Source organism: Myxine glutinosa, chromosome 14, assembly GCF_964187855.1.
Source record: "Myxine glutinosa chromosome 14, kmMyxGlut1.1, whole genome shotgun sequence".
NCBI lineage: Eukaryota > Metazoa > Chordata > Myxini > Myxiniformes > Myxinidae > Myxine > Myxine glutinosa.
Genome location: NC_136274.1, coordinates 82165807 through 82185406, shown reverse-complemented (window position 1 = coordinate 82185406; position 19600 = coordinate 82165807). Strand labels below are relative to the sequence as shown.

Genomic DNA, 19600 nt, shown 5'->3' with positions numbered 1-19600 from the left:
TAGGGGAAGGGAGAGAGGGATAGGGGGAGGGAAGGAGGGAGGGGAAGGGAATGGGGAGGAGAGGAGGGTAAGGGATGGAGAGAGGTGTAGAGGAAGGGAGAGAGGGATAAGGGGAGGGAAGGAGGGAGGGGAAGGGAGAAGAGGGATAGGGGGAGGGAAGGAGGGAGGGGAAGGGAATGGGGAGGAGAGGAGGGTAAGGGATGGAGAGAGGTGTAGAGGAAGGGAGAGAGGGATAAGGGGAGGGAAGGAGGGAGGGGAAGGGAAGGGAAGGGGAGGAGAGGAGGGGAAGGGATGGAGAGAGGGGAATGGATGGGGAAGGGGAAGGAGGGAAAGAGGGAGGGGGAGGGGAAGGAGGGAAGGGTGAGGAAGGGAAGGGATGGAGAGAGGGGAAAGGGAGGGGAAGTGAGTGAAGACTCAGACTTTATATATGTATGTATATATATATATATATATATATATATATATATATATATATACATACATACATACATATATAAAATATGTGAGTGAAGACTCAGCCAGAAGACAACATTGTCGAGTACAAGAAGAGTAGGAATAATAATTGTTAAAACCGAAAATTTGTGGCTGCAAACGCGACTCAAAACATCAGAGAATTCGGAACGTGAGCAACACTTCCAAGGCTTGCGTGAAGCTTTTGCTCCAGGATAAATCGTCCTGCCCAACCGAGTTGGCTGCAATCCAGTAGTGGTTGGTGTTAACCACAGGCATTTCGCTAATTAAGGAATCCAAACAATCTTGTAACGATGCATCAAAGGCACAGATCGAACCCCAGAACTAAATCGTCCGTTTCTTCAAGTCGTCCTTAAAACTCAGTTTTTCTTGCTGTGATGGAAGCTGGAAAACCACCAGGCAAATGACGAACCGTCTTTGGTGGATAAATATTCTCGAGGTCACTTTACAGAGAAAAACAAATTGCCTCGGATCAATCGCCCAGAGATTGCTTTGGAAATAAATAAATAAAGAAACTAGAACGGCACTCACTAGAGAGCATACCTCCACCTGGTTGGCCATATCTCTCAATGGTGAAGAATCACTTAAAAAATGAAATAATTCTCATATCCGAATCCATATTCAGATATTCACCAAAATCGAATCGATTCTTCCGTGTCACACACACAACCGGTCCACCAAGTTTCGTCCAAATCGATCCATAACCTTTCGAGATATCCTACTATGTATCGTTTTTGGCCCGATCTCCCAATGGTGAAGAATTAATTAAAAAATTAAATAATTCTCATATCTGAATCCATATTAAGATCTTCACCAAAATCGAATTTGTTTGTCCTTGTCAGACACTCAACCTGTCCACCAAGTTTCGTCCAAATCCGCCCACAACTTTTTGAGATATCCTGCTATGTATCGTTTTTGGCCTTATCTCCCAATGGTGAAGAGTTAATTAAAAAATTAAATAATTCTCATATCCGAATCCATATTAAGATCTTCACCAAAATCGAATCTATTCTTCCTTGTCACACACACAACCGGTCCACCAAGTTTCGTCCAAATCCATCCGTAACTTTTCGAGATATCCTACTATGTATCGTTTTTGGCCCGATCTCCAAATAGTGAAGAATTAATAAAAAAACTAAATAATTCTCATATCCGAATCCATATTAAGATCTTCAGTAAAATCGAATCGATTCTTCCTTGTCACACACACAACCTGTCCACCAAGTTTCGTCCAAATCCGCCCACAACTTTTTGAGATATCCTGCTATGTATCGTTTTTGGCCTTATCTCCCAATGGTGAAGAGTTAATTAAAAAATTAAATAATTCTCATATCCGAATCCATATTAAGATCTTCACCAAAATCGAATCGATTCTTCCTTGTCACACACACAACCGGTCCACCAAGTTTCGTCCAAATCCATCCGTAACTTTTCGAGATATCCTACTATGTATCGTTTTTGGCCCGATCTCCAAATAGTGAAGAATTAATAAAAAAACTAAATAATTCTCATATCCGAATCCATATTAAGATCTTCACCAAAATCGAATCGATTCTTCCTTGTCACACACACAACCTGTCCACCAAGTTTCGTCCAAATCCGCCCACAACTTTTTGAGATATCCTGCTGTATCGTTTTTGGCCTTATCTCCCAATGGTGAAGAGTTAATTAAAAAATTAAATAATTCTCATATCCGAATCCATATTAAGATCTTCACCAAAATCGAATCGATTCTTCCTTGTCACACACACAACCGGTCCACCAAGTTTCGTCCAAATCCATCCATAACTTTTCGAGATATCCTACTATGTATCGTTTTTGGCCCGATCTCCAAATGGTGAAGAATTAATTAAAAAATTAAATAATTCTCATATCTGAATCCATATTAAGATCTTCACCAAAATCGAATTTGTTTGTCCTTGTCAGACACTCAACCTGTCCACCAAGTTTCGTCCAAATCCGCCCACAACTTTTTGAGATATCCTGCTATGTATCGTTTTTGGCCCGATCTCCCAATGGTGAAGAGTTAATTAAAAAATTAAATAATTCTCATATCCGAATCCATATTAAGATCTTCACCAAAATCGAATCTATTAGTCCTTGTCAGACACTCAACGTGTCCATCAAGTTTCGTCCAAATCCGTCCACAACTTTTTGAGATATCCTGCTATGTATCGTTTTTGGCCCTATCTTCCAATGGTGAAGAATTAATTAAGAAATTAAATAATTCTCATATCCGAATCCATATTAAGATCTTCACCAAAATCGAATCTGTTTGTCCTTGTCAGACACTCAACCTGTCCACCAAGTTTCGTCCAAATCCGCCCACAACTTTTTGAGATATCCTGCTATGTATCGTTTTTGGCCCGATCTCCCAATGGTGAAGAGTTAATTAAAAAATTAAATAATTCTCATATCCGAATCCATATTAAGATCTTCACCAAAATCGAATCTCTTAGTCCTTGTCAGACACTCAACGTGTCCATCAAGTTTCGTCCAAATCCGTCCACAACTTTTTGAGATATCCTGCTATGTATCGTTTTTGGCCCGATCTCCCAATGGTGAAGAGTTAATTAAAAAATTAAATTATTCTCATATCCGAATCCATATTAAGATCTTCACCAAAATCGAATCTATTAGTCCTTGTCAGACACTCAACGTGTCCATCAAGTTTCCTCCAAATCCGTCCACAACTTTTTGAGATATCCTGCTATGTATCGTTTTTGGCCCTATCTTCCAATGGTGAAGAATTAATTAAAAAATTAAATAATTCTCATATCCGAATCCATATTAAGATCTTCACCAAAATCGAATCTATTAGTCCTTGTCAGACACTCAACGTGTCCATCAAGTTTCGTCCAAATCCGTCCACAACTTTTTGAGATATCCTGCTATGTATCGTTTTTGGCCCTATCTTCCAATGGTGAAGAATTAATTAAAAATTTTAATAATTCTCATATCCGAATCCATATTAAGATCTTCACCAAAATCGAATCTCTTTGTCCTTGTCAGACACTCAACCTGTCCACCAAGTTTCGTCCAAATCCGTCCACAACTTTTTGAGATATCCTGCTATGTATCGTTTTTGGCCGCATCTCCCAATGGTGAAGAGTTAATTAAGAAATTAAATAATTCTCATATCCGAATCCATATTAAGATCTTCACCAAAATCTAATCTGTTTGTCCTTGTCAGACACTCAACCTGTCCATCAAGTTTCGTCCAAATCCGTCCACAACTTTTTGAGATATCCTGCTATGTATCGTTTTTGTCCCAATCTCCCAATGGTGAAGAATCACTTAAAAAATTCTGGTAGCCGAATCCGAATCCGGATCTTCACCAAAATCCAATAATTTCGTGCTTGTCACATACGCTACATCTCTGCCAAATTTCGTCCGAATCCACAACTTTTTGAGATATTTTGTTCACAAACAAACAAACAAACAAACGGACAATCAGAAAGGGGGTGAAAACATAACCTCCATCCACCTTTGGTGGCGGAGGTAATAACGTTATTTATTTATTTATTTTTATTTTATTTTTTGTTTATTATTTTATATATATATATATATTTTATGACTTTATTGCAATAGAAGACTTTAGTTGGTTATCTCCAGTACTCAGCTGGAACAATCCGTAGGCTGCCATTAATTTTGCGGCTTGCCTTTTCGGCAGCGGTTTCCGAAGCAAGCGAATCATTTGCGCACTAATGGCGACTGATTAAACGGCACGTTATTGAATTTTCTGCCTTCCTTGAAACAAGTTGTTCTCCTTCCACGTGGGGATTCAACTTGAGGCAGGAGAAGGAAGCGAGACATTTGGCTCGGATGCAATGGATGTTTGATTTCTGGAGTGTTGGAATGTTGCTAAAAGGAAACGTTGCGCTCTTGGAATTGTGAATGGAGAGAGAGAAGTGGAGGATTGAACAGGAGTATTGAGAAAAGTCGTTACCAATGGGATGTTGGTGCAGGCAAAAGCTGGAAGAGGATAACTGTGCGTAACCTGAAAAGCAAGAGTGAGATAATGCACAGGAATTTCCAGGGAGGTAGTTCGAGTAACTTGGTTGGATGATGCAGGGATGTAGGAGTGACTAGTGTGATGGAGGAAAGCTCTCCTGGGAGGATTGCACTGATTTTGTGTCTTGAAAGTCAAATTTTATGGATTTCCATTTGACATGGAGCCTCTGGAGGTGTGTGGACAGGTGTGATGGCAGGTTATCTACGGGGAATGAGTCTCTGTTAAGATTGTGATCATTCCACCACTAAACAGACAAACAAGACAGCTTGTGGGTGGTTGACTTCATGTTGCATGGATCATGGGTGGACCCCAAGAACAACCAAACTGGTTTCGTAACGTTGACCCAGCGTTTGCAGTGCTCAAGATGTTTTTTTTGATCTCCGCATCCTCCTCTCATTGTCCCAAGATGTAGGGATGTTCTTCTTATAATTTGTTATTTCTACCTGGGCAAGTCAGGTGAAGAACTTGCGAGTTCATTTGGTCCCAACCGGACCTTGATGGAATCGGTTTAAATGTGCATAGGAAATGCTTTTTCCAGAGTAAGTAATTTTAATGGGATTTTTCCAAGTTTCCAAGTTTCATATTTACCATTTTGTTCCGCTGATAATGCCGGAAAATGATTTATTGAACCATTATGGGATTTCCTCATGAATGCAGAGGTGAGGATCCATTTTTTCACTGAGTTGTGAAATACTTGTCAGAAAAGGTAACCTAGAGGCCTTGTAAATATCAAGGGAAATGTGATCTGTCTCTATTGGAAAGTCAACAAATTTGTCACGTGACCAGGTGATATTACCAACGACCTATCGTCATGGCTCCAGGTTTGAGTGTGCATTAAATAAATTTTATTAAAGGTTGCAGTGCAACAAACATTGCAATGGGATTGGACAATCACAATATTTTTGGATGAATTGATGGACGGGTTGTAGAGGTGGGTTCATGCACAGGTGGGTTCATGCACAGGTGGGTTCATGCACAGGTGGGTTCATGCGCAGGTGGGTTCATGCACAAGCGGGTTCATGTACAGGAGGGTTGTACAGGAGGGTTGTACAGGCGGGTTGTACAGGCGGGTTGGACAGATGTGTTATGCAGAGGTGGGTTTCACAGGTGGGTTGTACAGGTGGTTTAATGCACAGGTGGGTTCATGCACAGGCAGGTTCCTGCATAGGTGGGCTGTACAGGTGGGTTGTACAGGCAGGATCATGCACAGGCGGGTTGTACAGGCGGATTGGACAGGTGTATTATGCAGAGGTGGGTTTCAAGGGTGGGTTGTAAAGGTGCGTTTTTTTTTGGGTTTTTTTGCATACAAGATCGAGGCTCGTATAAGAGCTAACAATAATGACAAAAAATAAAAACGGACACATAAAACATATAATAAAGGGAGCGGGAAACAAGATGGGAGAGAGAGGGAAGCACACAAGTGCAACAGCAGAGAAGAGGGACATCGGGAGATCTGTTGGAGGGGGAGGGCTTGGGGGGAGGAGGCATGGGAAGGGGGGGAGGCGTTGGGAGGGTGTTGAGGAGTGGAAGAATTAAAAAAACACATGGACACAGCCAGGACTTCCAGGAAAGAAGTCGGTATTTTAAAAAAGTGGATCTGGGGTGAATTAACAGGGGTAGAAAAGATCAAGGTTTTGGATGGGGGAAGATAAGAGATAGTGGTGAACAGCTGTTTTAAAGACCTGTAGGGAGGAGAGCGATTGAAGAGAGTGAGGGAGTTTGTTCCAGAGTCGGGAGAAAAGAGGAATGAAAGAGTAAAGGTGAGCAGAGAGCCTAGATTTTGGTAGTTTCACCAGAAGAGGGTTGCTGGCAGATCTTGTGCGTCCTTCAGGAATATTTGGGGGAGAGAGCACAGACAGAGCAGGGGGAGCAAGGCCGGAGAGGAGTCAGTAGAAGACAGAAAGTCCACCAACCTGCCAGCGGTGAGTGAGCGAAACGCCCTCAGAGTTAGCTTCATCGCGGGAGATTCCAATGATTCTGAAAGCTTTGGTTTCAACAGCGTGAAGCTGAGCTAGGTGTGAGGCAGGAGCACCGGCCCAGAGGGGAGAACAGTATTCCATTGAGCTGCAGATGAAAGCTTTGTATGTGGTGAGAAGCTCAGAGGTGCCCAGAAAGGACTTCGAATGACGAAGGATGCCCAGTCGGCGACTGGCTTTGGAGGCCAGCTTGGAAATGTGGTTTTCCCAGGAAAGATCATGGCAGATAGTGAGAACTCAAAATCTTGAGTGACAGAACTTCTTGGAGAGGATTGTTGAGAAAGTAGATGGGAGGGTTGTCCAGGCGGTCATTACAGAGCGACAAAGTGAGAGTGTGAGATTTGTCAGGATTGAAAGACATGTTCCACTTGTTTGACCAGTTTGTGATGTTATCCAGGTCTGCGGAGAGTAAAGAAGCTTCTGCCTGCCGATCTGAGGGTTGAGATATGGAGCGGCAGAGAGTGGAGTCATCAGAAAAGAGATAGAAAGGATTTTCCAGAGAGTTGGATAGATCATTAATGAAGAAATGACCCCAATTGTTGGAGGAGTAGTGCAGTCTTTTCAACCAATCGGCTGATGCCAGCCTCCATCCACACATGCTTGATCTAAAAATGAACTGATTTTTTCATATATATACCAGCAGAGTACCCACTCCCTAGGTAGGGTGCACTGCTTGTATATATATATATATATACACTTTACACATTACTTGATGAAAAAGTATAGTCAGAGTTTTGCAAGAAACCATCGATGTTTGGCGGTGTGCGTCTAAAAGGTTCTAGATGGTTTAATTTAAAGGGTCTGAAGGTTTAAAGGGTTTAAATGTTTAAAGGGTACATTTCAATAATAGTTAGGGTCTAAATGGTTTAAAAAGAGTGTAATCTCTAAAGGATGTAAATATCTAAGGGGTATAAGTGCAACTAAAGGGATCCAGCGTTTCTAAAATGGTGAAAGTGGTCTAAAGCTCTAAATGTCTCACGGTCCAAGCAGTCTAAAGGGGTCTAAAGCTGTCTGACATATTTAAAGCGTCTGAAGTAGGGTTACTATATTTGAACTTTCATAAAAGAGGACAGTTCAAAAAAGAGGACACTTCAAAAAAGAGGGAACTTCAAAAAAGAGGACACTTCAAAAAAGAGGACACTTCAAAAAAGAGGACACTTCAAAAAAGAGGACACTTCAAAAAAGAGGACACTTCTGAAAGGCAATCTTATCGTATATTAAGCAATCGTATCGTGGTCTAATTACGTGTGTTCTGAACCAAGATTAATTTTGACTGCAAACCGCCATTCTTCCAGTCCAAATACTGAATTTTTCCTGGAAGTATTGTGTTTGTCCGAGTCCACATGAGGTTGTAAATCAATAGCACATCTTTATTTGCCACAGAGGCATACCAACTCTATATATCAAACACTCGGCTTCTCATTCTCCTTGACTATTTTGAATAAACGTAAATTTTATCTTTAGTTCAGCAGGGAATTTACACTTTCGTTTTGGCATTGTGTTTGGGTGTCGTAAAAAAAAAAAAAAAAAAAAAAAAGTGCTTATGGTAGGGACTCAGAAAACACACTGAATCGCGGACTGAGCACGCGACTGTAGTCTCTCTCTCACTGTGAGGTTGGACAGGAAGTGGAGACGCGAGTGTAGATGTTCAAACACATCCTGTAAGCCATGATGGAGTAGTACAGACTTGTATCAAACTCTCCTGGTCCAAACATTACACAACCGCATTTTATCACCTTAAGAAAATGTACAAAAATGATTTAATCGTTTCAATAAGGTTCAAAAAGTATCCCGAATCTTAAAATGTATCCCTTTGAAAATGCAAAAGCAAAACAAAATGGCAAGATCATTTTTGGCATCCAAAATCCAAAATGGCAAAATCCCGGACTCTTTCCGATATTAAAAAACCTGGCCGGACGGAAATGTAAGGACCAAAAAGGGGGACATGTCCGGGAAAAAATGGATGTATGGTCTGAAGGGTGAAAGTGGTCTAAAGGGGGTCAAGTGACTTAAGCAGTGTAAATGTTCAAAGGGTGAAGGGGTCTTAAGTGTCGAAAGGGTCTTAAAGGAAATAGGGGTCTAAGGGTCTATGAGTCTTGAATGTAAATAGGCATCCAATGGTTCTAATAGAGTCTTAGGGTTCTAAAGAGTCTAATGGGGTCTATAGGGTCTTGGAGGTTTTAAAGGTCCTCGGGTTCTAAAATATCTAATGGGGACTTAGCAGTTAAAGTGTCTATGGAATCTTAGTAGTTTCGGAAGTCTTGGGGTTCTAAAGGATCTAACAGGATCTTATAGGCTCTTGGGGGTTTTGAGGGTTTTATGTTTCTAAAGGGTCTAATGGGGTCTAACGGGGTCTTATGTGTCTTAATGGTCTTGTGGTTCTAAAGGGTCTTATTAGATTAAAGGATATATTGGAGTCTTTGGATTCTTGAGGGTTTTAGGGTTCTTTGAGTTCTAAAGGGTCTAACGAGGTCTATAGGGTCTTAAGGTTATCATGTGTCTAATGGGGTCGTATGGGTCTTAATGGTTCCAAAGCAGTCTATAGGGTCTGCAGGTTCTTAGGGGCCTAGGTGTTATAAATGGTTTAATGGGATTTATAGGATCATAAGGACCTTAGGAGAGTCTAAGGGTTATTTGGGGTCTACAAGGTCTTATTTGTCTTAAGTGTCAAAGGATTCCAAAGGGTCTTATGGGTATTTAGGATTTTAGGGGACTTGTGGGATCTTAAAGAGCTAATGGGGTATTTGGGGTTTAGGGGGTCTCAAGGAGTCTAAAGGTGCAGAGGGGTTTAAGGGGTCTAAATGATGTAAATGTCTAATGGTGTCTACAAGGTCTAAAATGTCTAACGGGTCTTAACTGCTTAAAGTCAGCCTTTAAAATACCCGACTCAATGTAACGAGAGGGAGCCACAGGGGGGCCCGATTCACTTTCAGTAGTTAAAGGGTCGTCAAAGGTCTAAAGGGTCTCAGCAGTCTAAAGTGTCGAAGTTTAAAAAAGAACGTTCCAATAGTACGTAATTCATAGATAGATAGTCACGTGGGCCGAGCCAGGCTTCACTGTTGGCTTCACGGATGGTCCGTGTTTCATTCACATCTACAGAATAGATTATGTCACAACAGCTTCGGTATATATATCGTCCCATGGGAAATCAGTCTTCCTTGTGAGTCGTTGATCAATCCTATAAAACATTTGTCTTTGCTGACTTTTCTTTGTTCCGTTATCCTCCCACTACCCTCCTCCTCCACTCTGCTAAATGTATTCTGTCGATACCTGTTCCCTACTACCTTTCTATTTCTACCTTCACTTTTTGTTGTCTTTGCCACTGAAAGTTTTTGTTTTCCGCCCCTTTCACTCAGGATGTCCTTTGGCTTCGTTCTGGATTTTATTTTCCTCCACAATTCACATTTTCATGTTAATTATTTTGTTTTCCTTATTAAGGAAATTATTCCTTTCCACTTTTTTGAAATTCCGACTTCTTTCCTGGAAGTCCTAGCTGTGTCCATGTGTTTTATACCTTTCCCACCCCCCCCCCCCTTCCCGTGCCTCCTCCCCCCAAGCCCTCTCCCTCCCACAGATCTCCCGATGTCCTTGTTCTCTACTGTTGTACTTGTTGTACTTGCTTCCCTCTCTCTCCCTATCTTGTCTCCCGCCCCCTTTATCTTATGTTTTATGTGTCAGTTCGTCTTTTTGCGATTCATGTTAGCTCTTACACGAGCCTCGATCTTTTATACAAAAAACTAAAAAAGAAACCATTAAGACAAACTACTTTGTTGATGTGTACTTGTGTAGATCCACGTGACCATTGGTCACAGCCCATTTTGGGTGGTGGTCTCACGTAATGCCCTGTGGAGAAGCCATGTATGGCCTGATTTTTCACGTTTAGTTGGAATGTTGCAACCATCCATATTACTTATTACGTATGCACACCCCACTGCCAACCTCCTCCACATTCTCCTTTTCTTTCTTTTCCTCGGGGTTCTCTCCGTGCCCACTCTCACATCCCTCCTTCCCCTAGCAGCTTTCTTCCCATGCACACTTCGAATAAAGATGCTTCCGCGGCAGATGTCCAGGCAAAATGAAGGTTTCTGTCAAATATGTGGAGCAACGGGGCCGATAGACTTGAGTTGACGACTTGCTTGTGTAGTTTTGTTTTTCCCGGGACGGAGTGAGTGGGATTTTTAAGATGAGGAAGTGGGAGTACCGCCATGCTGGGTGTGCTGTTTTGGCCGACCCACAGGATGAGCTTGGCTGTCACATATCCAAGATGAGTGGGGGCAGAATGGAAAATCTGAATTCTTTATTCTTACTCAATCCTTCCGTTGCTTTGCTCTTTTCTAAACTTTGTGTACTCGGTTCTTTTCCTGCTGTGCCTTTTGCTCCCATTGCAGTGGGAGCCAGAGGGTACGAGGAACAAAGAATAGGGAAGGAAGTGTTGTAAACAGCATGAGGGATTTGAGCCGAGAGGCAGATGTAAAATCACTCCGAGGAGCTCCTGACCACTAGGAGCTCACCGTTCTAACCCTAACCCTAACCCTAACCCTAACCCTAACCCTAACCCTAACACTCCGAGGAGCTCCTGACCACTAGGAGCTCACCGTTCTAACCCTAACCCTAACCCTAACCCTAACACTCCGAGGAGCTCCTGACCACTAGGAGCTCACCGTTCTAACCCTAACCCTAACCCTAACCCTAACCCTAACCCTAACCCTAACCCTAACACTCCGAGGAGCTCCTGACCACTAGGAGCTCACCGTTCTAACCCTAACCCTAACCCTAACCCTAACCCTAACACTCCGAGGAGCTCCTGACCACTAGGAGCTCACCGTTCTAACCCTAACCCTAACCCTAACACTCCGAGGAGCTCCTGACCACTAGGAGCTCACCGTTCTAACCCTAACCCTAACAACCCGAAATCAAGGCACCGACGGAGTCATGGCTTTGTGCTTGTGTAACACAGAGAGAGCAAAAACCAATATGGATCTGTGATCTACCCTTTTACCTGTTGTTTCTCCTGACAAGGGTACACGCTTTGGAGCAAGGAGGAGAAGGGGAGTCCTGGGCTCTGAGAGACGGAGGGACGTTTCGACTTTGTAGTTTGTGTTGGCAGGGAGAGCGAGCCGTGGGCCCCGTGAGTGGCGCAGAGGGCGGCGCTGGTCCTCGGAGGCAGGGCCGGGAACTGGGCCGACCCGGCTGTTATTTGTGGAAACTTTTCTGGAGGAAATCACCAGTTGGAATCTGCCGAAAGCGCGAGAACCTCGATTTGAAGGATACCGTGCATCTACCCAACTCCCTGAAGGCCCTCTCACCCTTTGGAGGCACAATCCCCAAACATGTTCCGTGACAGTCAAGAAGGTAGCGGTAAGTTTGGCTCCAAAACTTTGTCTCGACTTCCTGCATTCCAAGCATTGTCTCGCTCGCTGCAGGGGCGCAAGTAGAGCGAAGGGATTTCGTTGCATGCAGTATTTCTTGTTTTGTCTTTGTGCTTTCATCGAGAGCGTGACTGCTTGTGGTTTTTTGTTTTAATTTCGCGTTTGGTTCCGGTAAAGTTCAACTCACCGCGCAACTTACCGAGAAGAAGTGACGAATTGGTGTCTGCGCTCTGCGCTGATCGTGTGTGTCGTGAGAAAAGTCGTGATTTCCTTTGAAGTGCTTGTGCATGTGCTGGGGATGCTGGGTAAGGAACTCCCCACCACTCCCACTACTCCCACTGCCGTACTTCGGAATCTAGCTATAGCGGAATGTTCAGAGTTCACCGAGCGATAGTAAGGGTTGCAACATTTAATGATTCTTAACATCAGCGAGGACGCGTCGCTTTGTCACGTTGCGAACGGTTCGCCTGCGATTTTTGTTTGTTTTGACGTCGCAGGCCCGTAAGCCTCGTTTGTGACTTTTCGGATCCAAAAGTTGGTTTTTGGAGTGAATTGAGGACGAGCAAACCCTCAAAAAGTCCCTTTTCAGAGCAATGGAGGAATCTGTAACAATTTGTTCCACTTTAATAACCCAAAACCATTCCAGAAAGCAGGAAAATGCAACTCTTTCAATAGTTTAATCTTTGAGCCTTTATTTATGTTCAAGTTTTTAACATTTATCCGTTATTTGTATTCCTGGTGTTGTCACCAGTCAATATTTCAGGCTCTCTTTGGGAAGCAAATGTTTATTTTATTTCCTTAATGAAATACGTGTCTGCATTCCAGGAAAGACTTTTACTATACATGGACTGGAGAACTGTACGCGTTATATTTGGGACTGTGTAATTCCAGGCCTTGGTGAATCACTGTGTTTGTGGCTACAAGGCTTCGCCATTCCCTGCGGGATACGGAACGATCCTCCCTTCATTCTGGGTGGGGGACGTAGCTCTGTTCCAACCCACAATGGGCATCCGTGGATGAATAATGTATTGGCGAGCTACCCACATCTCGGTGATGCTCGGAACGTATTTGCAAGAACGAATGAGTTCTGAATACATCTCTGCGCTGCTTCTCGGAGCATATTTTAAGTGCGGCGCAAGGCAAGGAAAACCAGGATCTTGGGATTTCATTCCTCAATATCTGAATTCTCTTGAGATCTCATTGAATGTGTGACCAGTTTTATTTTGCTTCACCTCTGACGTTCAGAAAGCATTCCAAAAAGGTAAATAAATGTCAGTTTAGCTGGAAAGTTGGCAAGGTCATGTGACTGTTAAAGGGGTCCTGTAAAGCTCGCTCGTTCCAACCTCCACTGAAGCTGAACACTGATGCTCCTTGATGCTTTGTCTTCTGTCTCGACATTATTTTTTCCTTTTCTCAATCATTCTTTGTATTTCCTTATTCACTTCAGTTTTTATCTCTGCCAGTAAAGGTTTGTTGTTGTTTTGTCCCCCACCCATCTGTCAAGGTCGGAGATGGGGGACAATTAAATGAGCTCTGTCTGACCGACACCCGACCCACTGACCGACCGACCGATCATCTGTCCATGTACTTTTGTGTACGTGGTGTTTCAAAAACTGTTGAACATTTAGCTTTCATATTGCAGATAAATATTCATCGTGACATTATCTCAAGCTGATGAGATCACGGCTGTGATTGGCTGAGTTCTGTTGCCATGGCAACCATCCTGTAACTTGGCTTGTGTTCACGATATTTCAAGAACCGTTAAAGATTTAGCTTTCATATTACAGATTTCTATTCCTCATATCACCCAAAAGTCGAGGGACCAAGAATATCAGCTCATTGTTTTTTTCAGTATTATTTCATTTGTTGGCTTTTTATTGGAAGTATTTCGTTTTCCACAAGTTTCCTATTGACCATTTTTTGTACGGCTAATGAAGCCATTAAGACAAACAGCCATGATAATGCTCAGGGTAATGGACAAAAGATGGCGGCCAGGACAATGATTCCGTGACCATCTCTCTGTTTCTTTCACCCATGGGTATCAGAGTTTGCCCTAAATAATCTTCTGTACTCCACAACAATACAGTGGAACCCACCTGTCACTCGAGGAGGAATGCATGGTCTTGCGAGAATCCGCACATCATCCTTACAACCTGGGACTAGTCCACTTGTCATGGTTCGGGAAGTACCTGTCCGTGTCATTCTCGCTGCCACAGGAAAACCTGCCGAATGGTTTCTTGAGTTTCTGGAAAAGCCTTCGACTTGCCCTGGTTGAGTTTTGCATCTTTCTAACAATCTTTGGTAGTTAACCTCATGTTCTTTGGAATATCACTTGTTTATAAGTTTATTTTTGTATTATTTGGTTTGTTTACCTGTTTAATTATTTATTTATTTATTTTTTTGTATACAAGATCGAGGCTCGTGAAAGAGCTAACATTAATCACACAAAAAGTCAAACCGACACACAAAACACAAATTAAGGGGAGCAGTAGACAAGATGGGGAGAGAGGGGGAAGGACACAAACACAACATTTGAGAGCAGGGACATGGGGGAGAAATGTGGGAGGGAGAGGGCTTGGGGGGAGGTGGGAGAGGTATAAAACATATGGACACTGCAAGGACTTCCAGGAAAGAAGTTGGAATTTCAAAAAAAAGTGTATCTGGGGTGAATTAGCGGGGGTAGAAAAGATCAAGGTTTTGGACGGGGGAAGATAAATAATAGATGGTGGTGAACAGCTGTTCTAAAGACCTGGAGGGAGGAGTGGGATTGAACGGAGCGAGGGAGTTTCTCGTTAACCATTTTCATTAACGTTAACGTCAGTTAAACCATTTTCTTTGACAATATTCTACATATGTTGTGGAGCTGCCCGGTCAGGTAGCTGACTGGATTGGAAACTGGATTAGTGATAGAAAGCAAAGAGTATCTGTGAGTGGGAGGATGTCGAGCTGGGAAGATGTAAGTAGTCACATTAGGATGCAGATGCAGTTTAATCTTAAGAAATCTAAGCTGCTGGGAGGAAGGATATCGCTGATAAAAAGATGGTGCAGCATCAAGCTACTTGAGTGATTCTGGGCCTAGCTAGTCTAAGCTGTGAGGAATGTTTGAAGAAGGCAGGACTTTATGCATTGGAAGGAGGTGACTGTGAGGGGATCTGATAAGAGATGTTGCGGATAATGAAGGGCGTGGACAACATAGGTGTAGCGGAGATTTCCAGCAGAGTGGATGGTGTTAGGTCCAGGGGCCAAAGCTTGAGGGTGAAGAACATGAGTTCGGACAATTTTAAGAAAGGGGGTTTTCAGTCAGAGGGTGGTTAATGCATGGAATGGTCTCCCAAGAAAGGTAGCAGAGGAGGCGAATAAGTTTCAATGGGAATTAGATAGGTACCTGGATGCATTTGAGATAGAGGGGTATATGGGGATTTGTTGGTAGCTTGTTTGTAGATGGGTGATTATACTGGGGTTGGTGCAGTGTGGGATTGATGGGCCCAATGGCCTCCTCCTAAGCACCAAAATTCCTTGCGTATTCTTGGGTATCTATAGGCAATATAACCTTGGAGCACTATTTTAATGGAGAGTTTACTGCTGATAACATGAATCTTTTTTTAAATTTAAATACAGAGGTCAAAGTTCATGGAAGAGCTTGAAAATATAAGGAACTTGGTTCATGTATCGATAGCACAGCGTAAAGTGATGGGTACATTTGACTTGTGATGAAGAAGCAGGACTATAGTTGGGGAAGGGGTTCGAGTCGATGAGTACATATTTTTGTAAATCTTGTCACCACACAGAAGCTTTATATGTCTAACGCGTATGTTTGTACTTTCAACCTGTGGCTGATCTAAACCTGACTACTACCTGACTACCTACACCTACACCTACTACCTACACCTGATGCAGTAGCAGGAGGGACATTGCAATGGGAAGCACACATTCTTTCCGAGGAGACATTATTCCTGTTATTACATCCGCCACCGAGGTTACCTTTTCACCCTTGTCTGTTTGTTTGCTTGTTATTTGTACATTGTATATTTGCATATAAGTACCTGTATATTGCTTGGTCGTGTGCGTTATTAGTCCCCTACCGGTGTACACCGGAGGGGACTATAGGTTTGCACGCCGTCCCTCCGTCCGTCAGTCCGTCAGTCCGTCAGTCCGTCATGCAAACAACAGTTTTCCGGACTTTTTTTTCTAAACGCTTAATGCTGATGATTTCAAACTTGGCACATGGTTTCCTCATGATAAGTTACAGATCAAGTTCGAACTTCACGACGTTTCGATCATTTTTGACAAAGTTATGGCACTTTGAACTTTGGGAATTCTGATAATTCTGATGATCCTTAACTCAGTGCCATTTTAAGTTTTAATTTCCTTTAAAAAAGATTTCTCTGCAATAATAGGACCGATTGAGATCAAATTTTCACCATAGGAGGGACTCGGTCTGTAGAATATTTTAATGGTAATTATGACGTCACAGGCCACGTGGTTCTGGCGCCATATTGTTTTTGGTGAAAACACGAAAACCCCTTTTTCTCTGCAACCGCTGAACAGATCGAGGCCAAGCTTTGCAGGCAGAATCGCATACCCATGACGAACAAAAAAGTCAGCGAGCATGACGTCATGCGTCACATGGTTTCAGAGTTATGACGTTTTTAAGCATGAACCTTTAAAACCGAGCTCCTCCCTCATTTTTTATCCAATCGAGGGGAAACTTCACAGATCTGTTCCGCATGTCAGTCTACTAAAATGGCCTTTTGGAATTTGCGATAGCTCACGTGGTTTGGCAGATATCGTTAATTAAACGAAAATATTTTAAAAATGGATATCTCTTGAATCGCTTTATTGATCGACGTGAAACTTTATACTATAGTAGACGTCATGAAGAGTAACAAGTGTGCAAAATTTCAAGATGATTGGATGTACGGTCTGGAAGCTAGAAGTTGTTATTGTGTGAAGAAGAAGAGGCGTCAAGTGTGCGGATTTAATTATTTATCACATGTACAGACTGAAAGCATCGTTGGACACGACCTGTCGCGGTCATTTTAACCTCAAATAAAATTCTAATTTAAGATTTGTCAATAGCTGAGGTATATTAACGAACGAATAAAACAGATTTGGTCAAATTCTGACTTTTTAAAACTCGATCGCATTTGACAGAGTTGTGATAAGCTGAGGAAGAAGAAACCTCGCATTGGCTTCTTCAATGTGCCATAAAAAAATGGATATCTCTTGAATCGCCAGTACCTCAGACCGTGAGTTGGTAATTATATAATTCACACAGTGCAACACGTGCAGGCCGCTCCACGGAGCGACCTTGCGGGCTTATCAACGAGGCGAGGCGTGACACACGTGTCTCAGCATACCTCAGATCAAGTTTGAAAACCAGCATCAACCGTGCATAAATTTGCATATTCGATCATTTTTGACAAAGTTATGGCACTTTGAACTTTGGTAGGGGACATGTGTTGCAGCGCAATACTCAGAATGCTTGTTCTGTCTGTCAATCACCTACCGGTCACAGTTTTGAACCGACCTTCACGAAACTTCATGAAATGGTACAGTTGGTCATAAGCAAAAATCCTCTTGATTTTTTTTAGGTCAAAGGGTCAACATAGGGCAAAGGTCAACATAGGCCAATGGTCAACAACGTATTTTAGGAATTTCACAAGTGTTGTGCTATGCACGGCATATTTCTTGTTTATTCGTCTTTGAGCGAGCAGGATGTCTCAAGTTGTGCACGGATTCCGACGAAACTTGGTGGACTCTTCGCGTGTGTGACGGACAAATTCGTTTTATTTTGGTGAAGATCCGAATATGGATCTGGATGTGAGAATTAAAAAATATATTTAAATGATTCTTCACCATTGAGAGATGGAGGAAAAAAAACAAAAGATACAGAGCACGATACATGTCTCAAAACGTTGTGGATGAGTTGGTTAATTTATGTTTTTCCGGGTTGTCTCTCCATCGATCCGTGCGTGGCTGGTTGTGTGCATGCGTGCGTCCATCCGTGATCTGTTTTTGCTACCAATAGAACTTGTGAACCACAGAAGGGATTTTTTAAACAACTATGATGAAAAGATGAAATGATTCCATTTTGGGTTCAAAAGGTCAAAAGGTCACGTAACCTTTAGGTGAAAGTAGCAGATTTACCGCAATATCTTGTGAATCTCTGAAGGGATTAAGAGCAAACCTATGATGCAAAGATGAAGTGATACAATTTTAGGGTCAAAGGTCAAAGGTCATGTGACATTGAACTGAAATTAGTGGATTTCCCTTCCTGGTTTTTTTTCAATCCAAACTCGGTAAAAAGGTGTATTATGATGCAAAGATGAAGTGATTTGATTCTGGGCTGAAAGGGTCAAAGGTCATGTGACCTTAAAGCTGAAATTAGCAGATTTTCCATTTCTGCAATAACTTGTGAACCGCTGAAGGGATTTTGACCAAACTTGGTAGAACTATGGAGTTCAATACAAAGATGAATTGATTCGATTTTGGGTTCAGAAGGTCAAAGGCTGAAGGTCAAGTGCCTTTTAATTGAAAATCTGTGTGACTGAAATAACTTATGAACCAATCAAGAAATTTCAAGCATACTTGACAAACTTATGGACTGCGATACAAAGATGAACTGATTCAATATTAGGTCGACGAGGCCAAAGTTCAAAGGTTATATGCCCTTTCAAAATGATTTTTTAAACAATTGCTTAAGTTAGAAGCATCTGATGTTGTGTCTCTTCTACTTATGTCTTTTGTCTCTGTTTTCTAAGGGACCTTTAAATTTCCATGTGACCTTCAATTGAGATCAAATGTAAGTGGTTTGACATCTAGAATATGGGCACAGGCCTATCTATTGAAACATTCGCATCAAATTCTACTTTCTAGTGTAAGTATGCCTCCGCGTTGGCACTGCTGTTAGATTTACCTTCTCTATGGGGTTGAGCAAAGGATTGACCATGTTGCTCCATTTGCACTTTTCCTGGAGAGCCGTTGCAGTCATGTAAGAATGTTCCATGAAATCTGCGCTTCCAATAAGACAATTTGCATCATTCCATCACCGCTCGGATTCGATGAACACATCGGACAATGTCTCAAGGTGTTTTGCATGAGGTATAGTTTGGGTCACCAGTATCTCGGAAAGTCGTCGTATTAGTGAAGGAGATTAATTGCGGAGCAACAACGATTGATCCCTCTTGTTTGCTTACAATGAAAGGTGAAATGAGCTGGATGTTCTAAAGTTTGATCACGGAAGATGTCACGATCGTCCAGCTGCACATTCCATCTGCACAAATTAGAACAAAGGACTTGAAACGTTTACGGTGATTTAAAAATTTGAGGATTGCACACTGCAGAAAAGCTATTGTTTCCTCGTCATCTTTGGGAAATACTTTAGTCGAGTTCGTCTTCGTCTTCTCTGTTTTACCCTGTCAGTTTCTACAAATCAGTTTGTTCTTTCTTGGTGTAATCACACGTGCTGGAGAGTAACAACAGATTATTATAAGTGTTTAAAAACTGTTGATTCGCACCAAACCTACATCTGTTCGGTATGGTGACATTGAGTTCCTACATCGTGGCTTTTGTTCCATTTCCACCTATTTTTCTGGCATCTACATCATTTGTGTATAACTTGTACAGCACGAAACGGAAAGAACAAGATGCACAGTATGACATCGGTGTAGCCGGGCTTGTTTCATACTTTAGTTGAAGAGGATAGTATGACCTGGGTGGGGATTCCAGTTAGCAAATAATGTAAGGATTAATTAATTAATTTAAGA

General features: G+C 42.3%; 1 protein-coding gene across 10 annotated transcripts in view; it reads left to right on the top strand.

The window, feature by feature from the left end:
- LOC137439963 (dystrophin) overlaps positions 1 to 19600 on the top strand; it is a 1283433-nt gene that overhangs the window by 129978 nt on the left and 1133855 nt on the right. For 2 of the 10 annotated variants that reach the window (XM_078768446.1, XM_078768440.1), the window contains exon 1: positions 11543 to 11820. The exons of the other annotated variants lie outside the window; for them this stretch is intronic. In XM_078768446.1, coding sequence (XP_078624572.1) covers positions 11793 to 11820 — 28 coding nt within the window. In that variant the 5' untranslated portion in view covers positions 11543 to 11792. Of the gene's footprint in view, positions 1 to 11542; positions 11821 to 19600 lie in introns of those variants that run through there. 10 annotated transcript variants of the gene reach the window in all.